Source organism: Penicillium cosmopolitanum (assembly GCF_028827165.1).
Source record: "Penicillium cosmopolitanum strain IBT 29677 chromosome Unknown utg000011l:1.0-3548175.0:1.0-3550911.0, whole genome shotgun sequence".
Lineage (NCBI taxonomy): Eukaryota > Fungi > Ascomycota > Eurotiomycetes > Eurotiales > Aspergillaceae > Penicillium > Penicillium cosmopolitanum.
The window spans coordinates 2447993-2465629 of record NW_026622681.1 but is presented as its reverse complement, the minus strand read 5'-3'; the positions used below and the strand labels follow the sequence as shown (position 1 = coordinate 2465629).

Here is a 17637-nt window from a genome sequence, read left to right as displayed (position 1 = left end):
GTCTGCACAATATCGACTAAGTTCTGCGAGAGACGACCGGCAGGATTCTTCAGCTGTAAAGTGGCTTCTAGCTACGTAGTCGCCATATTCTGCAACTGTAAAGAGCTCAGGTACGACGAAGCTTCCAGACTCCAGATAAATCTTTTTTTGATGCGACTATGATAACAATTTCTTGAATATAAAATGTGAAATCCTTGAATAAAACCTTGAACATGGGCAAGGGATGGGTGACAAAGTGATTCATGTATCACTAACAAAGTCAAGAAGAGAAAAACAAGAATGATGACAGGAATGACAGGAAGAAGTATAAGCAAGGCCAAGAAGAAGAAGAAGGAGGAGGAGGAGGAGGAGGATGAGGAGGAGAAGGAGAAGGACAAGCAAGGCCGGGAATGCTGGGAGCCTGGGGCTCCCAAAGCCTTGGTCATCCCGCACCACACCACATAGTAACTACTAGATAGAACCCGGCACCCTAGATAGCTTTATCTGATAATCTATCCATTGCTCTATTCCGTTCCTCCCATGGTACCACGTGTAGTTTGCCAGCAGAGAATGAGAAGAAGAACGTGGAGACGGCGAGGGAAACAAAAAGAGAGTCCACACCAGGGATCGTGGTCCGTTAAAAGTCAACTCAGGTCCTCCGATCCGGATTAAATTGGCATCTCGGCTTGTGAACATTTCGATTGTCTCTTCTGTTGAATGGAATCTTGCAAAAAGGGCACAAAAATGACCTGGGAGACACATGAAGTGTATCAACATGTCGTCGTAGACTTTCCACTCCGCGAAAGCCACGATCATGATTATTATCGCATCCGATCCATAGACAGTTCCGAATATCGTGTTCGCAAATTTGGCTATTTCTAAATTGATGGTCAACTCTGGAAACAAGACACAATGAGGAAAAAGAACCTTCGAAGATTGCATACCCGACATTTGGAGTGTTCATGTCGACAGCTGGGGTAGGGAGAGAACTATTTTCTTGCGCTGATTGCTGAAAATTGGAGCGCATCTCGGGACTTCCATGGGGGACATGTAGTGGAGGTATTTCGGTTTCGAGAGCCGCCAGCCAGTTCAACCTTGGGAAGTCATTGCCATTTGCGATAGCCAGCATCTCTGCGATACCAATGGCTGGCCACAGGGACGGGTTGCTCCCATAGCACACTGACATTGACTGCACGAACGAATTCCACGGAAAGTTGACCTCGTTCTGAGCATTGGTCTGCTCTGTAGAGGCAGCATGATGGGCGGTATACCCCTGGTCCATGGGAGAGAACGTCTGGCTACAGGACCCTGGAGTCCCATCTGCTGACATGATGGTGGGTTATCAGAGATACGAGAAGAAAAGATGAAAAGATGAAAAGTGATCCTATCAAGTTACAGAGTCCAGTGACATCTAGGTCCTTTTATACCGTCAGTGAGGCATTGATGCGGACCCTGAGCCCTAGGCGAAAGCCCTCCGAAATTCCTTGCTGTGTCACGCCCTGGATGTGATACTATCAGTACGCAAAATCCATCATATCTTCATTGCTGCACGCCGCTCTAACGACCATTTGATCAAATGTCACTTTTTCTATTCGTTGGTATTTACTACAAGTTATTAACTAGTAAAGCATGTAATAAAGAATAGCATCTCAACGACACTCTTGGTGTTAAGTGAGTTCCTTTCCGCAACATTGATCCTCTTTCCAACATAGATTTCGTCATGGTCGGAACTGAAACAGCCCGTAAAAAAGATTGGAAAGGAATGTGGATAGATCGCTCGCCGTACGCCATGCGGGTGAGAACCAATCAGCGACTCCCGATCCAATCATCCAATCCTCCCTTCATTCCGGACCCTAACTCCTGTCATAGTGAGAAAGCGTTCTTGAGATTTGATTGTATGCAAAATACTAGGCAGTCAGGTGTCAGCTAGAAGACTGGACCCCTAGCTTTGTTGTATCATACCATGAGGATGCAGGTTACCGGTTTTATATCAGTACTAGTAGTGCATCCAACGTCGGCACAAGAAAGCAGTAACTTAAATTAATACTAGGTATACAGCCCTCTCCCTTGACAGCAAATTCGTGATTTATTTAATTGCAAATTTAGGGTTTTTTCTCAGGGTGGAAAACGCAATTAAAACGACGCAGAGTTCTTGATTCGAATCCTTGATTGTCATGAAAAATGGGGAATATTTTCGTCCTTGAGTCTGCTCTCTTGGCGCGAGCCGTTGCAGTTGTCCAGGAGTGCACGGATGACAACAACCCCAGGTCACTGACTTGGAGTCGATTTATGATCCGTCCGTCACAGTCGATATACGCGCCGGCCTACGCTACTACTACCAATGTACCCTATTATATTGCCTTCTCAACTCGCAAGGGCGTAATTGCTCTGGGTTTACTCTATCTCGCTGTGTAGGCCCTGATTAAGACACTATGGAGCACCACTAGTACTGAAACCAAAAAAAAATAATGAGACATACATATGTAAATGCTCAGTACAAAGAAACAGGCTAGTAGAAAATGAACATTCCATCATAAAGCTATTCACCCTAACGGCGCATCGTAACGTTAATAGTACCCTCAACAACCTTAACACCAGGAACCTCTGCCTCAAAGATTCCCGTATCACCACCAGACCCAACCTCCAGCCAGCGTTTCAAGAGATCGTTGCTCTCCTTCGGCTTAACACTCGGTGCGACAGTACCAACAGTAACATGAGGAATGGCATTGGCACAGGGGAAATCCGACAGTTCAGAGCTCTCACCCTGATCATCGAAGGGCAGAATGCGCACCACGAAAGCCATGATTCTGGTATCCCATACCAGTCGCTCAAGACGGACACGGGCCAGGCCCAGCTTAGGTGGGTTTTGCATCGCATCCGCGACAGGGTGAGCGGTCAGCGTGTCGATATACTGCTTCGTATACCGGTTCCAGATGGCGTTTTGCTCGTCCTTGGATGCGCGGTGGATGAGGGTGACGTGGAAGGCGGGCTGGACACGGCGGCTGTTGACGAGCTGGCGGTAAAGGCGGGCGACTTCGGGGGTGGAGGATGTGAAGAGGGAGTGGAGAGTGGAGGTGACTTCACTGGTTGGAATGGCGATGTTGAAGAATTCAATTTTCCGGGCCAGTAGGGGTGGCTCGAGGCGTGTTGGCCCGGATTGGACTGTTGGCGAGCCATTCTTTTGCTTTGGGCCCTTGGCTCCCTTTGTCGAGTAACCGGCGCTGAGATCAACCTTCACCTCGTACTTATTAATGGCCTTTTCGATGGCGGCGTCAAGGTCCTCTGCGGATGGGATTTCAGGGACGAGGATGGGGTAGGCGTCATGCATGGCTCGGACGATGGTCTCGAGGTTCTCGCGAGAAGAGCCGCATACGTCGAGGTCAATGACGAGATCGAATAATTCATCGGGGTGTCGATTGGTGTTGATACCCTCGAAGCGGGACAAGAAGCCATCCATAATTCCGATGATCTCGTGAGAATCCTTCGTGCCTGCGCGAATGGTCTGGTGGTTGTCTCCACGATCCAAAATGCGCTTTCGAGTTACCTCCTTGATCGAAGGAAGTAGGTCACCCTTCGGCTCATGAACGTAATGCAAAGCAACGAACTTGGCATCTCGAAGGACCGGACGAACATCGTTGAACAACTGCTCTCGCTCGCGTCGTTGGTGGGTGTTGCGGTCGGCAATGACAACGGGGGCTGTGCTTAGTTCATTTGTGATTTGGAAGGCGAATTGCTTTGGCTTATTCTTCTGTTTGGGGATGTTGTCGTTCTGAACGTGGCCCCATCCGAAAAGGTGTACCAGAGCCAAAGCAACAGTAGTCTTTCCACATCCTAGAGATGCGATTGGTGCGAGGATGACGTTCTTGGAAACATTCTTGCCCTGGCCCTCTTGCTCTTCCATGGCGATGATCTCCGATCCATTCAAGCCACGTTCCTTCAGGAATGCTTCTCGCAGAGAGATAATACCGTGGTTGTAATTGTATTCCCGCGCAAGAGTCTTGTCTTCCATGAACCTCCTCCGGGCAAATTGAAGGTACTCCTCGGTGATCTTCTCGTGCTTTCTGATCTTCGGGAGTCGTCCGCCAATGACGGCCTTGGTGCATTCACGCCATTGGCGGTACATCAGATAAGGTTCTTCAAACTTATACTTGAAGAACCAATCACGGTAGTCATGACCGTCCTTGGCCATTTGGCATCTCACGACGAAACCTTCGGTCTCACGACCATCCCAGGTTCCGGTCTCCGCACACCCATCAAGGAAGCTCTTGACGGACTCGATGTCGTCGCGAACTTCAAACTTGGCCTTCTTGAAGCCCCAGGCATCAGCGAAATCATTAACTTTTTGGCTGGACTGCGTGGCGAATTCGTTGAGATTGTAGTTGAGGCCGTGCAGGTAGATACCAGACGATGCTTCATCGTAGGCCAGGACATGCTCTTCGAAGGAGTCGTCGCAAAGCTCACCGACCGCGGTGACATTCATTTCACGGAGTGTCCTCGCGAGATCTTTTGTGCTTTTGCCAACAGACGCGACATGCTTCTCGACCCATTTTTCACCGGCTTGTGCGTGGCTGATTTCTGTGTCGTGACGGACTCCGGTGGAGTGCTTGCTGCAGACCAACAACTTTCCATCCTCCATTCCGGAAATGAATATGATACACCCATTCTCCTTCACACTGAGTTCATAGGGCCCTCGTGTATTGTGCTCGATATTCCTCCATTGTGTGTCATTTGTCTCGCCGACATTGAAGAACTTGTCGTAGCCGCGCACGGCGATCTCGGGGTTATTGTTCTTCAATCGCGTGGTGAAGAGGCCACGGGCATATGTGGGAAGGCCATCGCGCTTGTAGTCCCAGTCCATAAACTTCCAAGAGTCAACAGTGACATGGTTGGTCCCGGCAACCTCGAATGTGTTCTTCTTGCATGTGAAAGCTCGTCGTTTTTCGCTCTTGTTTTGCTTCCGCGCCTCCTCCAGGTCTCTCACCAGCTGCGCAATTTGCTGTGGATTTTGGTCGTATTTCCCCATGATTTAGGATTTAAATTGTTCGTCTGCTTGCTGGAGGTTGTGGGTCGAAATTTATAGGATAGAGGGGCAGCGAAGGTGGGGCGTAGGTGAAGAGATGAAAGAGAGAGTCGCAAGGAGCGTAGGTCGTGGAGGGCTTGAAATGTCTCGGGTCCTTTGACAGGTATCGTTAATTTGTAGTCAGAAGTTGGCAGTAAGCCACGCTTATTGGTCTTGAATCATCGTCAGAGTCAATAAGAGTCACACAGGTCTGTACGAGGTTAAGAGTCAGAGAGGACGGCGGGGAGCAAAAAGGGAAAGGTCCAGCCTTATCTTATCGCTGCCTGAGGTGGGAGTTGCCGCAATGAAAAAAGTTACCATCTCCACCTCCACCTCCACCCGTCTTCAAGGTCAAAACGATCCCTCATACCTCTCGGTGACTCAGACATTATGGCCCAGCCCAATCCCTACCTTCTGGCTTGCGACAATCCCGCCGCCCTCATCGAACTCCTCCGCTCCAACCCCACAATCGCATCCGGTCAGGACGAACATGGCTATTCCCTACTCCACGCCGCCGCCTCCTATGGTCATATTGATCTGCTCCGGGCTCTCGTGAAGGAGTTCAATGTTGATGTCAACCTTGTCGATGAAGATGGCGAAACTTGTCTGTTCGTCTGCGAGAACCCCAAGATCGCGCAATGCCTTGTGGAGGAACTGAGTGTGGACATCAACAAGACCAACGACGAAGGCCAAAGGGCAGATGAGAAGCTGGAGGCCGATGACGAGTTTCCTCGTGTCGTCGACTACCTCCGTCAGGCCTTGGGACTCCCTGCCTCTGCCCCGGCCGACTCTGCTCCAGGCCCTCTGAACGCACCGGGGCCCATTCCTGGCAACATGCAAGTGAACGTTGGAACCATGTCAGAACAGGAGGCTAGTGCTGGAGAGACCGAGGTTGACCCCGAGTTCAAGCGACGCATCGATGAGCTCGCCGCTCGTGAGGATTTCCACAGTGAAGCTGCGCAAAACGAGTTGCGCGACTTAGTTCGTGATGCCCTCGGTAGCACTAGCATCGAGACTTTAGAGCGTGAGGTGCGAAGGAGGACCGACTAAGAGGCTTTTAATCAGCGTTGAGGATATTGTCCTCTTCTTTCCACCTCTACTCTGAAGTCCTATTATACCCACGCATCGACTTGATCACTCTGTGACAGGTACAGCAGAGCAATGCCATGAGTCGCCTTTGGTGACCTCGCATATCCTTGGTCCATTCACGGCCCCGTTTGCCTTCCTAAAGGCAGCTATTCCCACTGAGCATTATCACACCGGAGCCTTCCTCCGGGCCGATGTTGGGTGGATGTTGTATAGGTCCATAGACTGACATTAAACGATGAAACGAATTGAATATATGATACCGCATTGATGATGGCTACCATTCATAACCATGTATTTTCAGCTCTTTGCATTCATAGACAGTTTGTAAAACAATAGGCGGTACTACATAGTAGCTCTAAAGTGGTCTAAAGGTCCGGCCCACGCCGCAACCGCCAACCGCCAAGCTCCTCGGCGCATCTCCAACTTCCCTTCTCCAACCCCACACCATTCTCCTTCCAAGAGATCACCATGTCTCAATCGGCGTCGCCTTATCCCACCCAGGCTACCTTCTACTCGACACCGCCCATAATGAACCCATCTATCAACCCTGACACCCCTCCACCACCTCCGCCGAAGCCCAGTAGCCACGAAGCCAGTCGCGGAGGCACCCCGCAGAACATGTCCTCCATGCCAACACCTCAACCACCCCAACCACCCCGACCAGACTCCCAAGCAACTCCACAATACGCCTCATATACGCCGACATCGCTTCCTCCACCTCCCCCAATCGAAGAGGGCTGGCTCCCAGATCTCGTGAAGGACAAGAGGTAAGACCACGCCAAGCCGCCCCTTCAACAACCAACCTAACAGCAATGTCTCATCTCACAGCACGCTCGACCTCCAATCCATCCTAAAAGACCCATCCCTCATATCCGCCCTCTCAAGCCAACATACGTCCCATACAGCCCGCCAACAAAGCCTCGAATCTCTCATCCATCTGAACAAAGACCTCGCAACCCGCCTCCTAGCCATGCAAAAGCACGTCGAGGAACTCCGCGGCTCGACAGAAACAATGCTCCTTCAACACCAATCCCTCGAAGTATCCTGGCGCAAGAAGCAATCTGAAATGGACGCCGCCCTGGCGCCCTGGTCGCCCAAGGCCTTGTACCAACGTCTCGGCGCGTCGATCGCGGAACAGGAGGCTGTTTGCCAGGCTGTTGAAGAGAGCTTCCTTGACGAGGATCATCACGGTCGGCCCTCCGAGAAGGAGATTTCCGATTGGATCCGGCGTGTTCGGGGCGAAGGGTCGAAGTTGGCGGCGAGGAAAGAGGCTAAGGCGCGCTGGGACGAGGGGCGAGTTGGTGGGTGGAGGTGATTTGGTGTGTGCTGGTCTTGTCTTTGTTTAGATTTATACCCCGTCAGACTCGACTCGGAGCTCTAGATGACCATTTTACGATGAGATGTTGTCTATGAATATAAGCATTGTCATTTTGTGATCTTGTTCGAACTATATTTGCGATTTACTAATATAAGACTTGGAGTTATCATATGTTGAGTGGGGTATCATTGATGTTTTTTTCATAATGTACATGAGAGAGGGGAATTTCCAACATTTACTACTTTTGGTAGTTCGGTCGTTATAATAACGGATCAGTAGTTCCCAGGCAGAGTTTCACACCTTCGTAGGAACCAATGTACATCGCACTGCACACTATTGCTGCAATGCAGGTCAACTTAGAACCACGGAAGAAGCCCGGGATTCCTTCTTTGGCGAATATATCTTGAGCAACAGAGAGTGCACTTGGTCTCACCGTGACCCGTACGGAAGAATGGATTTCAACAGTTCCGAAGCCAACTTTATCCACGGGCGAACGGGATAATTTCATCTCATCCCCCAGAGCCAACCGCATCCGTGTTTTGACAACGTCGATGGGAACAAAGAACCAAGAAGAGCAGCCGCCAGCAATACCACCACATAAAACACTAGCTTCAATTTGTCCCATGGTAGTATCGGCGAGATGGCGCTGTTTTTCGTATAGCGATTCTTTGAAGGACTCGTACAAGCAAAAGGTCAGACAGACACTAGGAAGTTGACCAGCAACAAGCATCCAATATCCCGACCACAGTGCTGAAGGCTGCTTATAGAAGTTCTTCAGCATTCTTATAGAGGCAGGCGGACCTCCTTTTGGCAAACCTGCGGATTGTTGAGAAACTTGCGCATTTTGCTTCAATACCTCTGCGGGATTTAGAAATGCACAAGCAACAAGCTCAGCCACGGCGCTGCTAATACCATGAAATATCGACTTCGGAACTCCTGGGAAATATCCAGCGCGCTGTGCTCTTTCAAATGATGTTTTTGACACTTCGTATGTGGCGAAGAATGCGGCTGAGGAAGGGATGCCGGCAAATAGTGTTGGACCAAATCCCTGATAGAGACCGGTAAACAAAGCGCGTCTCAGTGACCCGTTGCTGTGCTTATACACTGTGCTGTAGTCTTTGCATTGCATTCGGGTTATCATCGTATCTAGTGGGTGGAAAACGACCTCGCTGCTCAGCGCGGCGATTGCTGCTGCCTGTTTGCCTTAGTTACGAGTTCGATCTTGAAGAGTGAGGTACATACTGTGATCACGTCGAGTCCATTGCCAGTCAACATTCTTCACCATTAACCTTCGACGCAGTATAAAGGAGCCTTGGAGGTATGGGATGAAAGTTTTGAAGTGTGTGTTATGTTATAAAATGCCCAGTTCAGTCGAGGTGGAATTTAGGGTTTACTCCTGGACTCGGCCTCCGCGGAACCCGACCTCGGCCCTAGTACTACCAAGTTCCACTCTATTGGATCGATTGGCTAGCCACACTTTCAATTCGCTTTCTTCTTTATTCCTTTGTTTTTTACATGCTTCATTGTTTTCGAGTGTTTTGACGAAACAATATGAGGCTGCCCCATTATCTCCGGCAAAGGCCTCGACAATATCTATTCTCTGGACAAAAGATTCTCGTGTCCTCCTTGTTCTAGTTCGATAATGCTCTGTTCAAGTTTATCCCGATGAATTTCCATTGTTTGAAATTGAAATCATTATCTCTGGTCGAAGAATTAAGTATTTCGACCGGTGGACTCGTGTCTATATAAACTGTACCCTGCCTCGACATTAGACTCGACATCACTAGCAGCATCGTCTTCTACAGCAACCACCCAACTAGGTGGCCATACTACTACTAGCATAGCTTATCATTACAGTCGCACCGTTTACAGCAGTACTTATATACAGCCTGATCATCCATCACTTTCATCATCATGATGGACCTCAGTTACGAAGAAGAACGACACGTCGTCGTCGGCGACATCGAATGTTTGTGCGAGATCCTCAACGCACCACGTGCTGACATCGAGGAGATCGCACAGCGTATGGAACAGATTGCCGAGGACATTGTCCTCATCCTCCTGCCTACAGGTAATAAACAGGGTTACAAGGCTTACGGTCCTCCCACCCACATCCCCGAGTGTTTTGAGGAGCGTTGCCGCATGCTATGTCTTCAGATTAAAGAGTACGCTATGGAGCTTCGTCACAGCCCCAACCTGGCATATCATATTTCATGGGCACTTTGGGGTATTATGTTTCTTGTTGCTACTCTTACCATTTGTAAATGCAACAGCTGCGATGAGTATGCGAAGGATAGTGAGGTCCGTGTGTATAAATACGCTCGCCAGTCTCTTCAGGCCCCGTACTACTTAACCCGCGGTCTAGGGCCGATCTACTATAAGATCCATACTAACTTCGAGGTGCTGAGGTTCCGTCCTTCGGATAGCGAGTGCCGTTGTCACCAGTGCAGTACTCGTAGCATTATCCGCTAAGGTTTCCTGCCACCTCCCCCTTTGATCTCATATATAATGTTCGCTTTAGTTGGTGGAAATAGGCTAGGTAGGGAAATCAATTCAAATCGATCTTTTTTTTCAGAAAAAGAAATAAAAAGAAATGTAGAGATGTAGAAATGCGTTCTTATTGTCATAAGCTCTTTCCAAGCGGAGCGATGGGATATGTTCCATTATATGACTCGGGGTAAACTTAAATAGCTTTGTTTGTTGATACCAGCCACTCCGAGTCCTTTAATCTATTTCAGGCGTGCTCCACGTGGCACTGGTCGGGATAAAGGTAAGGGATTTTGACTCGGATCTCCTCTCGCGTCGGGCGAATTCTGATACGTCGGGCGTGAACGGCCGGCTGCCTAAAGCCATCTCTCTCGGCTAGTAATCTGACAGCATTGCCTACCAGTTCAAGTTCCTGAACATATCTAGCAAAATTTCTCGGTGGGTTTATTGTCGCGCATCCAATAGCCCGGAGCTAGCAAAAAGTGGCATCGATCGCACCATCACGGTTAAATCTGAGCACATCCTGCCAGTGTCCCCTCCGACCGTGACCTTGAGGACCATCGGGTTTCTACTACCCTCAAGATGAAAGTCGAAATCCAACCTTACAACCCACAGTGGCCAATCAAATTCCGCGAGATAAAGAGCAAACTCCAACAAATCCTGGCTGATGTGTCGATTATTTCAATCGAGCACGTCGGAAGCACTTCAGTCCCATATCTCCGAGCTAAGCCTGTCATCGACATCGACATCATTATCCAACCGGCTTTCCTCTCAGCAGCACGGAGCGCTTTGAGTGATTCGGGGTACACCGATTGCGGGGAGATGAATGTCCCAGGGCGATTTGCCTTTCGAGAACCAGGATACGGAAGGTACGACGGCGCTCACGGCTTGGGTAGGAACGGCGAACTGCGACATAACACATATATCATTATTGAAGGCTGTCCCGCTTTGAGAAACCACCTCGATGCAAAACGAATCTTGCTTGAAGATGAGAACCTGCGCGAGGAATATTCTACGGCCAAATGTATGCTGGCAGAAGGAGATTTTGAGGATATCGGCCAGTATGCTTGTGCCAAAACGGAAATTCTCTGCAAGATTTTGCGGAAGGCTGGGTGGAGTGAAGAGGATTTGGAGGCTGTGATTCAAGCTAACACCTGAGCTGAATGGTGCCAAGATCCTTTCTTGTGCATTTTCATGCGATGCCAATATTTTCTAATCAGAGCGATTGGCATGTTCTTTGATGGAGATTGGTTCTCTAAATCACGTCTCTTTTATGGCCTCCGGGGCTTTCTTTTTCTATAGCCCCATTCTGGGAATTAAGTCTGGGGATACTTTTATGTACGCGAGTTGTGTGATGGTTACTTGTTGCATAATTCTTTTATCATGAATAATACTGCGGAACTCATCCAATGCAGATTTATGCGACTCGAAAAAGGGCTTTGTCTGGTAACAAAGGCCTTCTTTGACAAGAGCGTTATTCCAATGTCCGTCGAGGACAAAGGAAATCAATTGAAGATACTTGGAGGCTCATATCTTCAAGGGATATTATATAAGTCCCGAATCCCCTCCAAGCAAATACTAGTAACTTATCAGACTACCGGTTTTGCATCAATATTTACGATGGCGCCTCCCAAGAAGTCACAAATGCCTGTATCAGGCCAGGCCCCTAGAGGTGATTCCGAAAAGACTTATTCCGCGAAGGTGCTTTCAGATGTTGAAGAATGCTCTGAGCCTTCCTCTCCCACGCTTCCCGGTTCAATGGGAGATATTTACAAGATCCGACTGGGGCAAGCTATCAAAGAACTCCAGGGGCTAATTCAGCAAATCAGAATGCACGAAATCGATATCTCCGAAGTCGCGGAAAGCCTAGCTCGGTTTGCTGAAAAGCAAAATATCCTCCTTCAGACCGCGGGCGATGATGCATTTCTTGCTAAGTGTGGCAGTGTTACTGAATGTTTTTGCCGTGAGCTCATGAAGCTAATGGTCAGAATCAAAGCATTAAGTCATATACTGTCGCTAAATGCTGACAGACCCCATGTCGAGATTGTTCCAGTAATGCTAGAGCGCGTCCGTCTTGACATGATCGACTTGAAATTGGTAAGGTTTCTTAATACCAAGAAGACAGGACGAGAGATATGTGCCACCAGCACAGGAAATGAGGCTTTATAAGAGCTAGAGGAAAGTCTATTCGAAAGATATCCAATTGCTAGACAATGTTTTGACGCCATTGAGTCGCCTGAGGTCAGTAAGAGTAAAGATCTAAAATGCTCGTGCTGGAAATGCATCCTACGGTACGTTGACATCCAGCTTTCTTAGTCAAATGGTCGCCTTATTCTAACTCCAATTTAAATTAGAATGATTCCATATTGCCCCTATGGACCTTTTGTCTTGCATCGCTAACAATCATCCCCTGTCGAGAAATGGAGAGTTTAGTTTTGAATGCCCCTCAATTTAAGTAGTTTAACGCATTTCGGTCAATAGTTGCTGTTCTAAAATAGGAGTGATAATATCCCTACAAACCTGCTGTTGCCTTGCTCAAAAGATAGGTATTAAATAAAATTGTATTTTCGATCTCTTGTGCTATTGTGGTAGCCACTGCCCTATCTCTTAAAAAACGTCCTGGTAGCCTTACGCGATAGAATTTGTTCTAGGAGCGGATCTTTCCACGTAAAAGGTCCGTCCGCTTTGTTAAGCTCCCTTATTCCTACATTTTGGCCCTATAATAAATAGCCCGGTTTGACACCATTTGGCGTGTCATGTAACGTCTTCTGCATCATATCTCACGTCATCACCCAACCCCTCATAGACATGGAGTCACGCAATCTTTAAAAGAAACTAAAAGGTTCCGATATTTTGAAGAAACAATTTGGATAATTTAGGTCAAACCCAGTTCTCACATTGACCTGCCTCCTAAGAATGGCGGCGTCCCAACAAACGACAGGGGCCTTCAGCGCCGAAAAGCTAGACGCAGTGAGAAAGCGATATACAGAAGAGGCAAATAAACGTCTCCAGGCCGAGCGACTTACGCATTTTATTCAATTGACGCAGACGGACGAGAAACGTCTGCGGGAGCTTGTGGAAGATCCGTGGGCCGATCACGATGCCTTGAACCGAAAGGAATCACCAATAAAGGAAAACGGTGTTTATAAGCACTTTGTCCTTGGGGCTGGTTTCGGGGGCATCCAGTATGCTGTTCGCCTTATAGAAGACGGGCTAGCCAGTGCTGATGAGATTCGACTCTTGGATGCTGCCGGTGGATTTGGCGGTACTTGGTACTGGAATCGCTTCCCTGGCCTCCACTGTGATGTGGAAAGTTATGTTTATTTGCCTTTGCTGGAGGAAACTGGCTATATTCCAAAGAAAAAGTATGCTCCTGGTCACGAAATTCGTGCGCATGCAGAACACATTGCTGCAAAGTGGAATCTGGAGAATAAGACGCTATTCCGAACCGATGTTGAAGAGATAGTGTGGAACGATCGGACCGAGTACTGGACTATAAGAGTAAAACAGAACCGCGGTCCATATCAACCTACAGTGAAAATCACTTTCAACGCTCACTATGTTTATCTTGCGGCTGGAGTCCTAACGAAACCTCAAATTCCCGACATCCCGGGGGTACTTTCTTTTTCCGGATCGATGTTCCACACTGCACGGTGGAACTATAAAGCCACCGGGGGTTCCCAGGAAGACCAGATACTGTCCAAACTAAACGGGAAGCGAGTCGCTGTTGTTGGTACTGCTGCAACAGCTATCGGGGTAATCCCTGAGGTCGCCAAGTACGCAGCTGAGCTGTATGTGGTTCAACGCACACCAGCATATGTCAAACGTCGAGACCAGCGCCCGACTGATCTGGGTGAATTTGAGACTAAAGTGGCACGAAAAATTGGATGGCAGTATGAGCGTCAAATAAATCTTAACAAATATCTCACGAACTCTGCGGCACCTGGAGAGGAGAATTTGGTTGGGGACGGCTGGACTGATATGCCGGCGTATTCAGCTGTCCTTGGATCTCCTGGTCACGGACTTGAGGATGCATCACCGGAAGCCTTGGTTGCGCATGTAGACAAATTTCATGCTTTGGATCTGCCGCATATGGAGGCCGTTCGTGCCAGGGTTGCAGATACTGTCAAGGATTCAGAGACGGCTGAAAAGCTCAAACCTTGGTTCCCATCATGGTGCAAACGACCAACCTTCAGTGATACCTATCTCGAAACCTTCAATCGACCAAATGTTCATTTGCTCGACACCGATGGCAAAGGTCCTTCGAAGATAACAAAAAGTGGTATTGTTGTAGGTGAGCAGGAATATCCGGTCGACATAATTATCTTCGGCACTGGGTATCAACCACCCAGCTCTGGGCTTGGAAGTCCTGCAGCCCGAACCAATGTCAAGATTTATGGTCGCTGTGGTGAATCATTGAATGACAAGTGGCTGTCTAATGGAGCTGCAACTTTCCACGGCTATGCAACACATGGATTCCCCAATCTATTTTTCACAGGGATGAATCAGGCCACCATAACGGGAAACAACGTTTTCATGCTTGGGCTTATTGCAGGCCATGTGGCCTATTCCATTTCTCAGGCTGAGCATCGAGTGGGACCAAACAAGCGAGCTATTGTTGAGGCAACAAAGGAGGCGGAGGAATATCACACTTCAGAAGTCCTCCGACGATCTGCATTTTATGCACCTTCGGTTGGATGCACCCCTGGCTACTTCAATGGCTATGGTGAAGGGAGCAGAATCACCAATTCCGAGGAGAAATTGAAGCGGGCGAGAGGAGTCCCATGGTCCGAGGGTACCGTGTCCTTCCTCGAGTATATACAGAGCTGGCGTAATGAAGGATCCCTCAAGGGTCTTTCCATTACTTCCGCTGCAGATCCCAAGGCTAAGCTTTAGGATACTTTGTGAATCTGTTCTCAAGAAACTGGACAGAATTAAATTGGAAGGCGTCCTATGAAAGCTAGCTTTCCGTAGATTGACTGCATAGTGGTAGTTCAGTTGATGAGAATCACAATCAACAGACTCTTGATTCCCGAGTGATCAATGTAAGAATTCTTCCTGGTTGACGAAGATGTTTGGGCACTTTGAAAATTTGTTGCTCGTCACTCCTCGCGCTCTCCTTTCTGATGTCGCCCACGCACAACCGTACTGAGATCACCGACTGGCAGTACAATAGGAAAGTCAACAGTCTCGAAAAGCTGGGCGGCGAATAGGTACCAGGCTGGGATACAAAGAACGAGGATGAATGCCCCGGCAGCCTATAGTTGATTCCATTTGGTCAGTACCTACAACATTACTTATTCACCAGTAATTTTGCAAAACTGCATACCTTTTGGAGCTTTGCAGCTTCAGCCATATGTCCTAGCGCAATCTGAAAAAAGACCCCAGCCAATAGAGAGAACCCGGAGACTATGGACAGCAATGCCACAAAAAAACAAACATTTGTGCGAATCGAGCAAATCAGATAGACGAACGAGATGGCCGCAAGAGTCATGTAATAAAACCCCAAGGTCGCGTGGTACTCGGCCGTGTGCATTCCCTCGAGAGAGTTTCCAGTTGGAGAGTAGTTCTGTCCAACTGCGTAGAAGGGCATGTTCATGGTACCTTGAACGACCCAGAATGCTCCTGTGGAATGATCAGCTATCAATCCCTCGGATAATGGTGTTCTCGTCTGTACTAACCGTAGGTGAAAAAGACCACGCATGGAAATGTGTTTCCAATGATCCATTCACCAATAGCGCCCAAGATCTGAACAAGGCCTCCGAAGAATATGTAGACAGGTCTGTTCAAGAGAAAGCGACGATCAGTATCTCTCTTGCGTCAAATGGTCCACAGGTGAAGACTTACAATACGGCACCACCATTTCCACCCGAGCCTCGCCAGCCCATCGTGATCATCGCACACGGTGTCGCAGCGACCAGGAACCCAAGAAGGCAAATCGGTGTCGGGTTGCCGAAAGTGCGGCGAAGATTTCCCGCAATCGGGGTTTTGGGGGTCAGGTAAAGCTTTTCGAAAACATCGCGGGGGATAGGCATTAGAACGTTCTCGGCAGTCTGGATACGACGCAGCATCTCAGCGGTAGAGTCTCCCCGCTGACTGACGATGTGTTCATCAGATGCCATCTTGGAGGCCATGGTTGGCTCAGCGAGTAGCCGTGGAGTAAACGTGCTGCGGCGCGAGAGAAAGAAAGAAACAATGGTATGAAGTTACCAAATCTTAGAAAGATGGACGAAGTTTGTGGAGAGAGCGAGTGTATTGTGGGTGGGTGAGAGTGAGAGTGAGAGTGAGAGTGAGAGTGGGAGTGAGGAAGAGAGAAAGAGAGAGAGGTGGTTGCGGCTCAGACATGCCCGAGGCCGAGTCAACAAACGCTTTCTCGGACTCGATGTCGGCTTGCAAGTTACTTCACCCCTTCCTACACAAGATCTTATAAGTAAATTGTCATTTTCATTTGCCATTGTCTTCCAGGGGACCCAACTCTGGAACCTGGAAGCCACTAACCTATCTTTTAACTTGTCTGCACTATCAAGGTGGCTATTCTCGTTTCTTACTAGAACATTTCAGCACATCTCCGAGTCCAGAACTTCCCATACCTGCTTATTAAAGCTTGTACGCTGGTTTTAAAAGCAAAAATATTAATAAAATACTCATAAGGGATTATATTACATCACTGTACAGGAAAAGGTAGCTGCTATGGCTGTTGATATGATACCACCGGCAACCTCCTTCGCAATAAACTTGGTGAACTCCTTCGTCCGTGTACTCGAAGACAGGCCAAGCTTCGATGAAAGCGATTGACTTGATTTAGTCACGTTGCTTGTGATGACTTGAATGCTCGAATAGTCGCTCAGAATATTCAGAACATGCCGTTCCGCGAGCGCGCTAGCTCGAATATGCACTACGCCATCGGCGAGGGCGATGAAGAACTCGTTCGAGCGATATGGATTTAAACAGACAAACTATTCACAGGTCAGATCCAGCTGTGTCCTCAATAAAGTGACCGAGTTCTGTACATACCACAACATCACCTTGGTTGGTGTTTTGAAGGATCTTCTCCAGCTCTGGGTAGTTGTGATCAACTGCCCAAGTGACAGCCCCATCGGCCCATAGAACAACATAGGCGTCATTCTGTCCGAGAGAGCAATGTTTTACCCGTTTTTTGCCCTTAAGAACTCTGCTTTCACTAATCCCCGTGTGTTTCCACTTCGCCTTTCCCGTCTCTGGAAGGAAAACAACAAAATCTCCGGGGTCGGGTCCAAATGCTACACGGCACTTCCTCTTTCCGTGTTCCTCGACGAACTCGTATAGTGCAGGGTAATCACGCTTGAGACCTCTGTTGTAACCTGTGAAATGCAAGATAAGTTAACCTATCACTCAAAGAGCTTGAGAAAGCGACTGTTAGGGGCGGGGTGCTTACCACCCTGTCCACGACCATCTCTATCCTCCCAGCACATGAAAAGCGTATCGTTGGCATTAGCCGCGAAAGAGTTCACTGTTTGGATGGGTCGTGTTTCTGTCCATTCGTAGTAGCTTTTCGGTAGTCTTTGCCTATTTAAAGAGTTAGTCGAAATGTACTATCGGAAACAGAGTCGTCCATCTGCGGAAACTTACTCGCAGGTATCTTTGGTGTGGTCCAGGAAGTATGTCCCTGGTTTCCCGAATGCAAAGAAGAGATCATAAACAGACATGATTGTTTATTGTGTATTGG

At 48.4% G+C, this 17637-nt stretch overlaps 12 protein-coding genes across 12 annotated transcripts; 6 read left to right on the top strand and 6 right to left on the bottom strand.

Annotated features, from left to right (window-relative positions):
* Positions 1 to 869: 869 nt before the first annotated feature.
* Positions 870 to 1309, bottom strand: N7509_012434 (uncharacterized protein; the record flags this gene model as incomplete). The annotated part of the gene is given in 2 exon segments (XM_056637071.1): positions 870 to 906; positions 924 to 1309. The coding sequence occupies 2 exon segments, from the start codon at positions 1307 to 1309 to the stop codon at positions 870 to 872; spliced, it is 423 nt and encodes a 140-aa protein (XP_056483101.1).
* Positions 1310 to 2160: 851 nt separating this feature from the next.
* Positions 2161 to 2394, top strand: N7509_012433 (uncharacterized protein; the record flags this gene model as incomplete). Its single annotated transcript, XM_056637070.1, has 1 exon — positions 2161 to 2394. The coding sequence occupies one exon, from the start codon at positions 2161 to 2163 to the stop codon at positions 2392 to 2394; it is 234 nt and encodes a 77-aa protein (XP_056483100.1).
* Positions 2395 to 2527: 133 nt separating this feature from the next.
* On the bottom strand, positions 2528 to 5002 carry N7509_012432 (tRNA ligase; the record flags this gene model as incomplete). The annotated part of the gene is made up of 1 exon (XM_056637069.1): positions 2528 to 5002. One exon carries the CDS (start codon positions 5000 to 5002, stop codon positions 2528 to 2530), a length of 2475 nt encoding a protein of 824 aa, XP_056483099.1.
* A 426-nt stretch (positions 5003 to 5428) lies between these two features.
* Positions 5429 to 6088, top strand: N7509_012431 (ankyrin repeat protein; the record flags this gene model as incomplete). The annotated part of the gene is made up of 1 exon (XM_056637068.1): positions 5429 to 6088. The coding sequence occupies one exon, from the start codon at positions 5429 to 5431 to the stop codon at positions 6086 to 6088; it is 660 nt and encodes a 219-aa protein (XP_056483098.1).
* Positions 6089 to 6595: 507 nt separating this feature from the next.
* N7509_012430 (vacuolar protein sorting family 37 protein) lies at positions 6596 to 7442 on the top strand (the record flags this gene model as incomplete). The annotated part of the gene is made up of 2 exons (XM_056637067.1): positions 6596 to 6894; positions 6956 to 7442. 2 exons carry the CDS (start codon positions 6596 to 6598, stop codon positions 7440 to 7442), a joined length of 786 nt encoding a protein of 261 aa, XP_056483097.1.
* Positions 7443 to 7704: 262 nt separating this feature from the next.
* On the bottom strand, positions 7705 to 8720 carry N7509_012429 (putative mitochondrial carrier protein (Pet8); the record flags this gene model as incomplete). The annotated part of the gene is made up of 2 exons (XM_056637066.1): positions 7705 to 8640; positions 8688 to 8720. The coding sequence occupies 2 exons, from the start codon at positions 8718 to 8720 to the stop codon at positions 7705 to 7707; spliced, it is 969 nt and encodes a 322-aa protein (XP_056483096.1).
* Positions 8721 to 9338: 618 nt separating this feature from the next.
* On the bottom strand, positions 9339 to 9703 carry N7509_012428 (uncharacterized protein; the record flags this gene model as incomplete). Its single annotated transcript, XM_056637065.1, has 3 exons — positions 9339 to 9506; positions 9558 to 9590; positions 9701 to 9703. 3 exons carry the CDS (start codon positions 9701 to 9703, stop codon positions 9339 to 9341), a joined length of 204 nt encoding a protein of 67 aa, XP_056483095.1.
* An 811-nt stretch (positions 9704 to 10514) lies between these two features.
* Positions 10515 to 11090, top strand: N7509_012427 (GrpB family protein; the record flags this gene model as incomplete). The annotated part of the gene is made up of 1 exon (XM_056637064.1): positions 10515 to 11090. One exon carries the CDS (start codon positions 10515 to 10517, stop codon positions 11088 to 11090), a length of 576 nt encoding a protein of 191 aa, XP_056483094.1.
* A 462-nt stretch (positions 11091 to 11552) lies between these two features.
* Positions 11553 to 12101, top strand: N7509_012426 (uncharacterized protein; the record flags this gene model as incomplete). Its single annotated transcript, XM_056637063.1, has 2 exons — positions 11553 to 11866; positions 11963 to 12101. 2 exons carry the CDS (start codon positions 11553 to 11555, stop codon positions 12099 to 12101), a joined length of 453 nt encoding a protein of 150 aa, XP_056483093.1.
* Positions 12102 to 12848: 747 nt separating this feature from the next.
* On the top strand, positions 12849 to 14828 carry N7509_012425 (flavin-containing monooxygenase; the record flags this gene model as incomplete). Its single annotated transcript, XM_056637062.1, has 1 exon — positions 12849 to 14828. One exon carries the CDS (start codon positions 12849 to 12851, stop codon positions 14826 to 14828), a length of 1980 nt encoding a protein of 659 aa, XP_056483092.1.
* A 206-nt stretch (positions 14829 to 15034) lies between these two features.
* Positions 15035 to 16066, bottom strand: N7509_012424 (uncharacterized protein; the record flags this gene model as incomplete). Its single annotated transcript, XM_056637061.1, has 4 exons — positions 15035 to 15190; positions 15262 to 15557; positions 15614 to 15714; positions 15780 to 16066. The coding sequence occupies 4 exons, from the start codon at positions 16064 to 16066 to the stop codon at positions 15035 to 15037; spliced, it is 840 nt and encodes a 279-aa protein (XP_056483091.1).
* Positions 16067 to 16591: 525 nt separating this feature from the next.
* Positions 16592 to 17617, bottom strand: N7509_012423 (uncharacterized protein; the record flags this gene model as incomplete). The annotated part of the gene is made up of 4 exons (XM_056637060.1): positions 16592 to 16888; positions 16947 to 17272; positions 17347 to 17477; positions 17541 to 17617. The coding sequence occupies 4 exons, from the start codon at positions 17615 to 17617 to the stop codon at positions 16592 to 16594; spliced, it is 831 nt and encodes a 276-aa protein (XP_056483090.1).
* Positions 17618 to 17637: the final 20 nt, after the last annotated feature.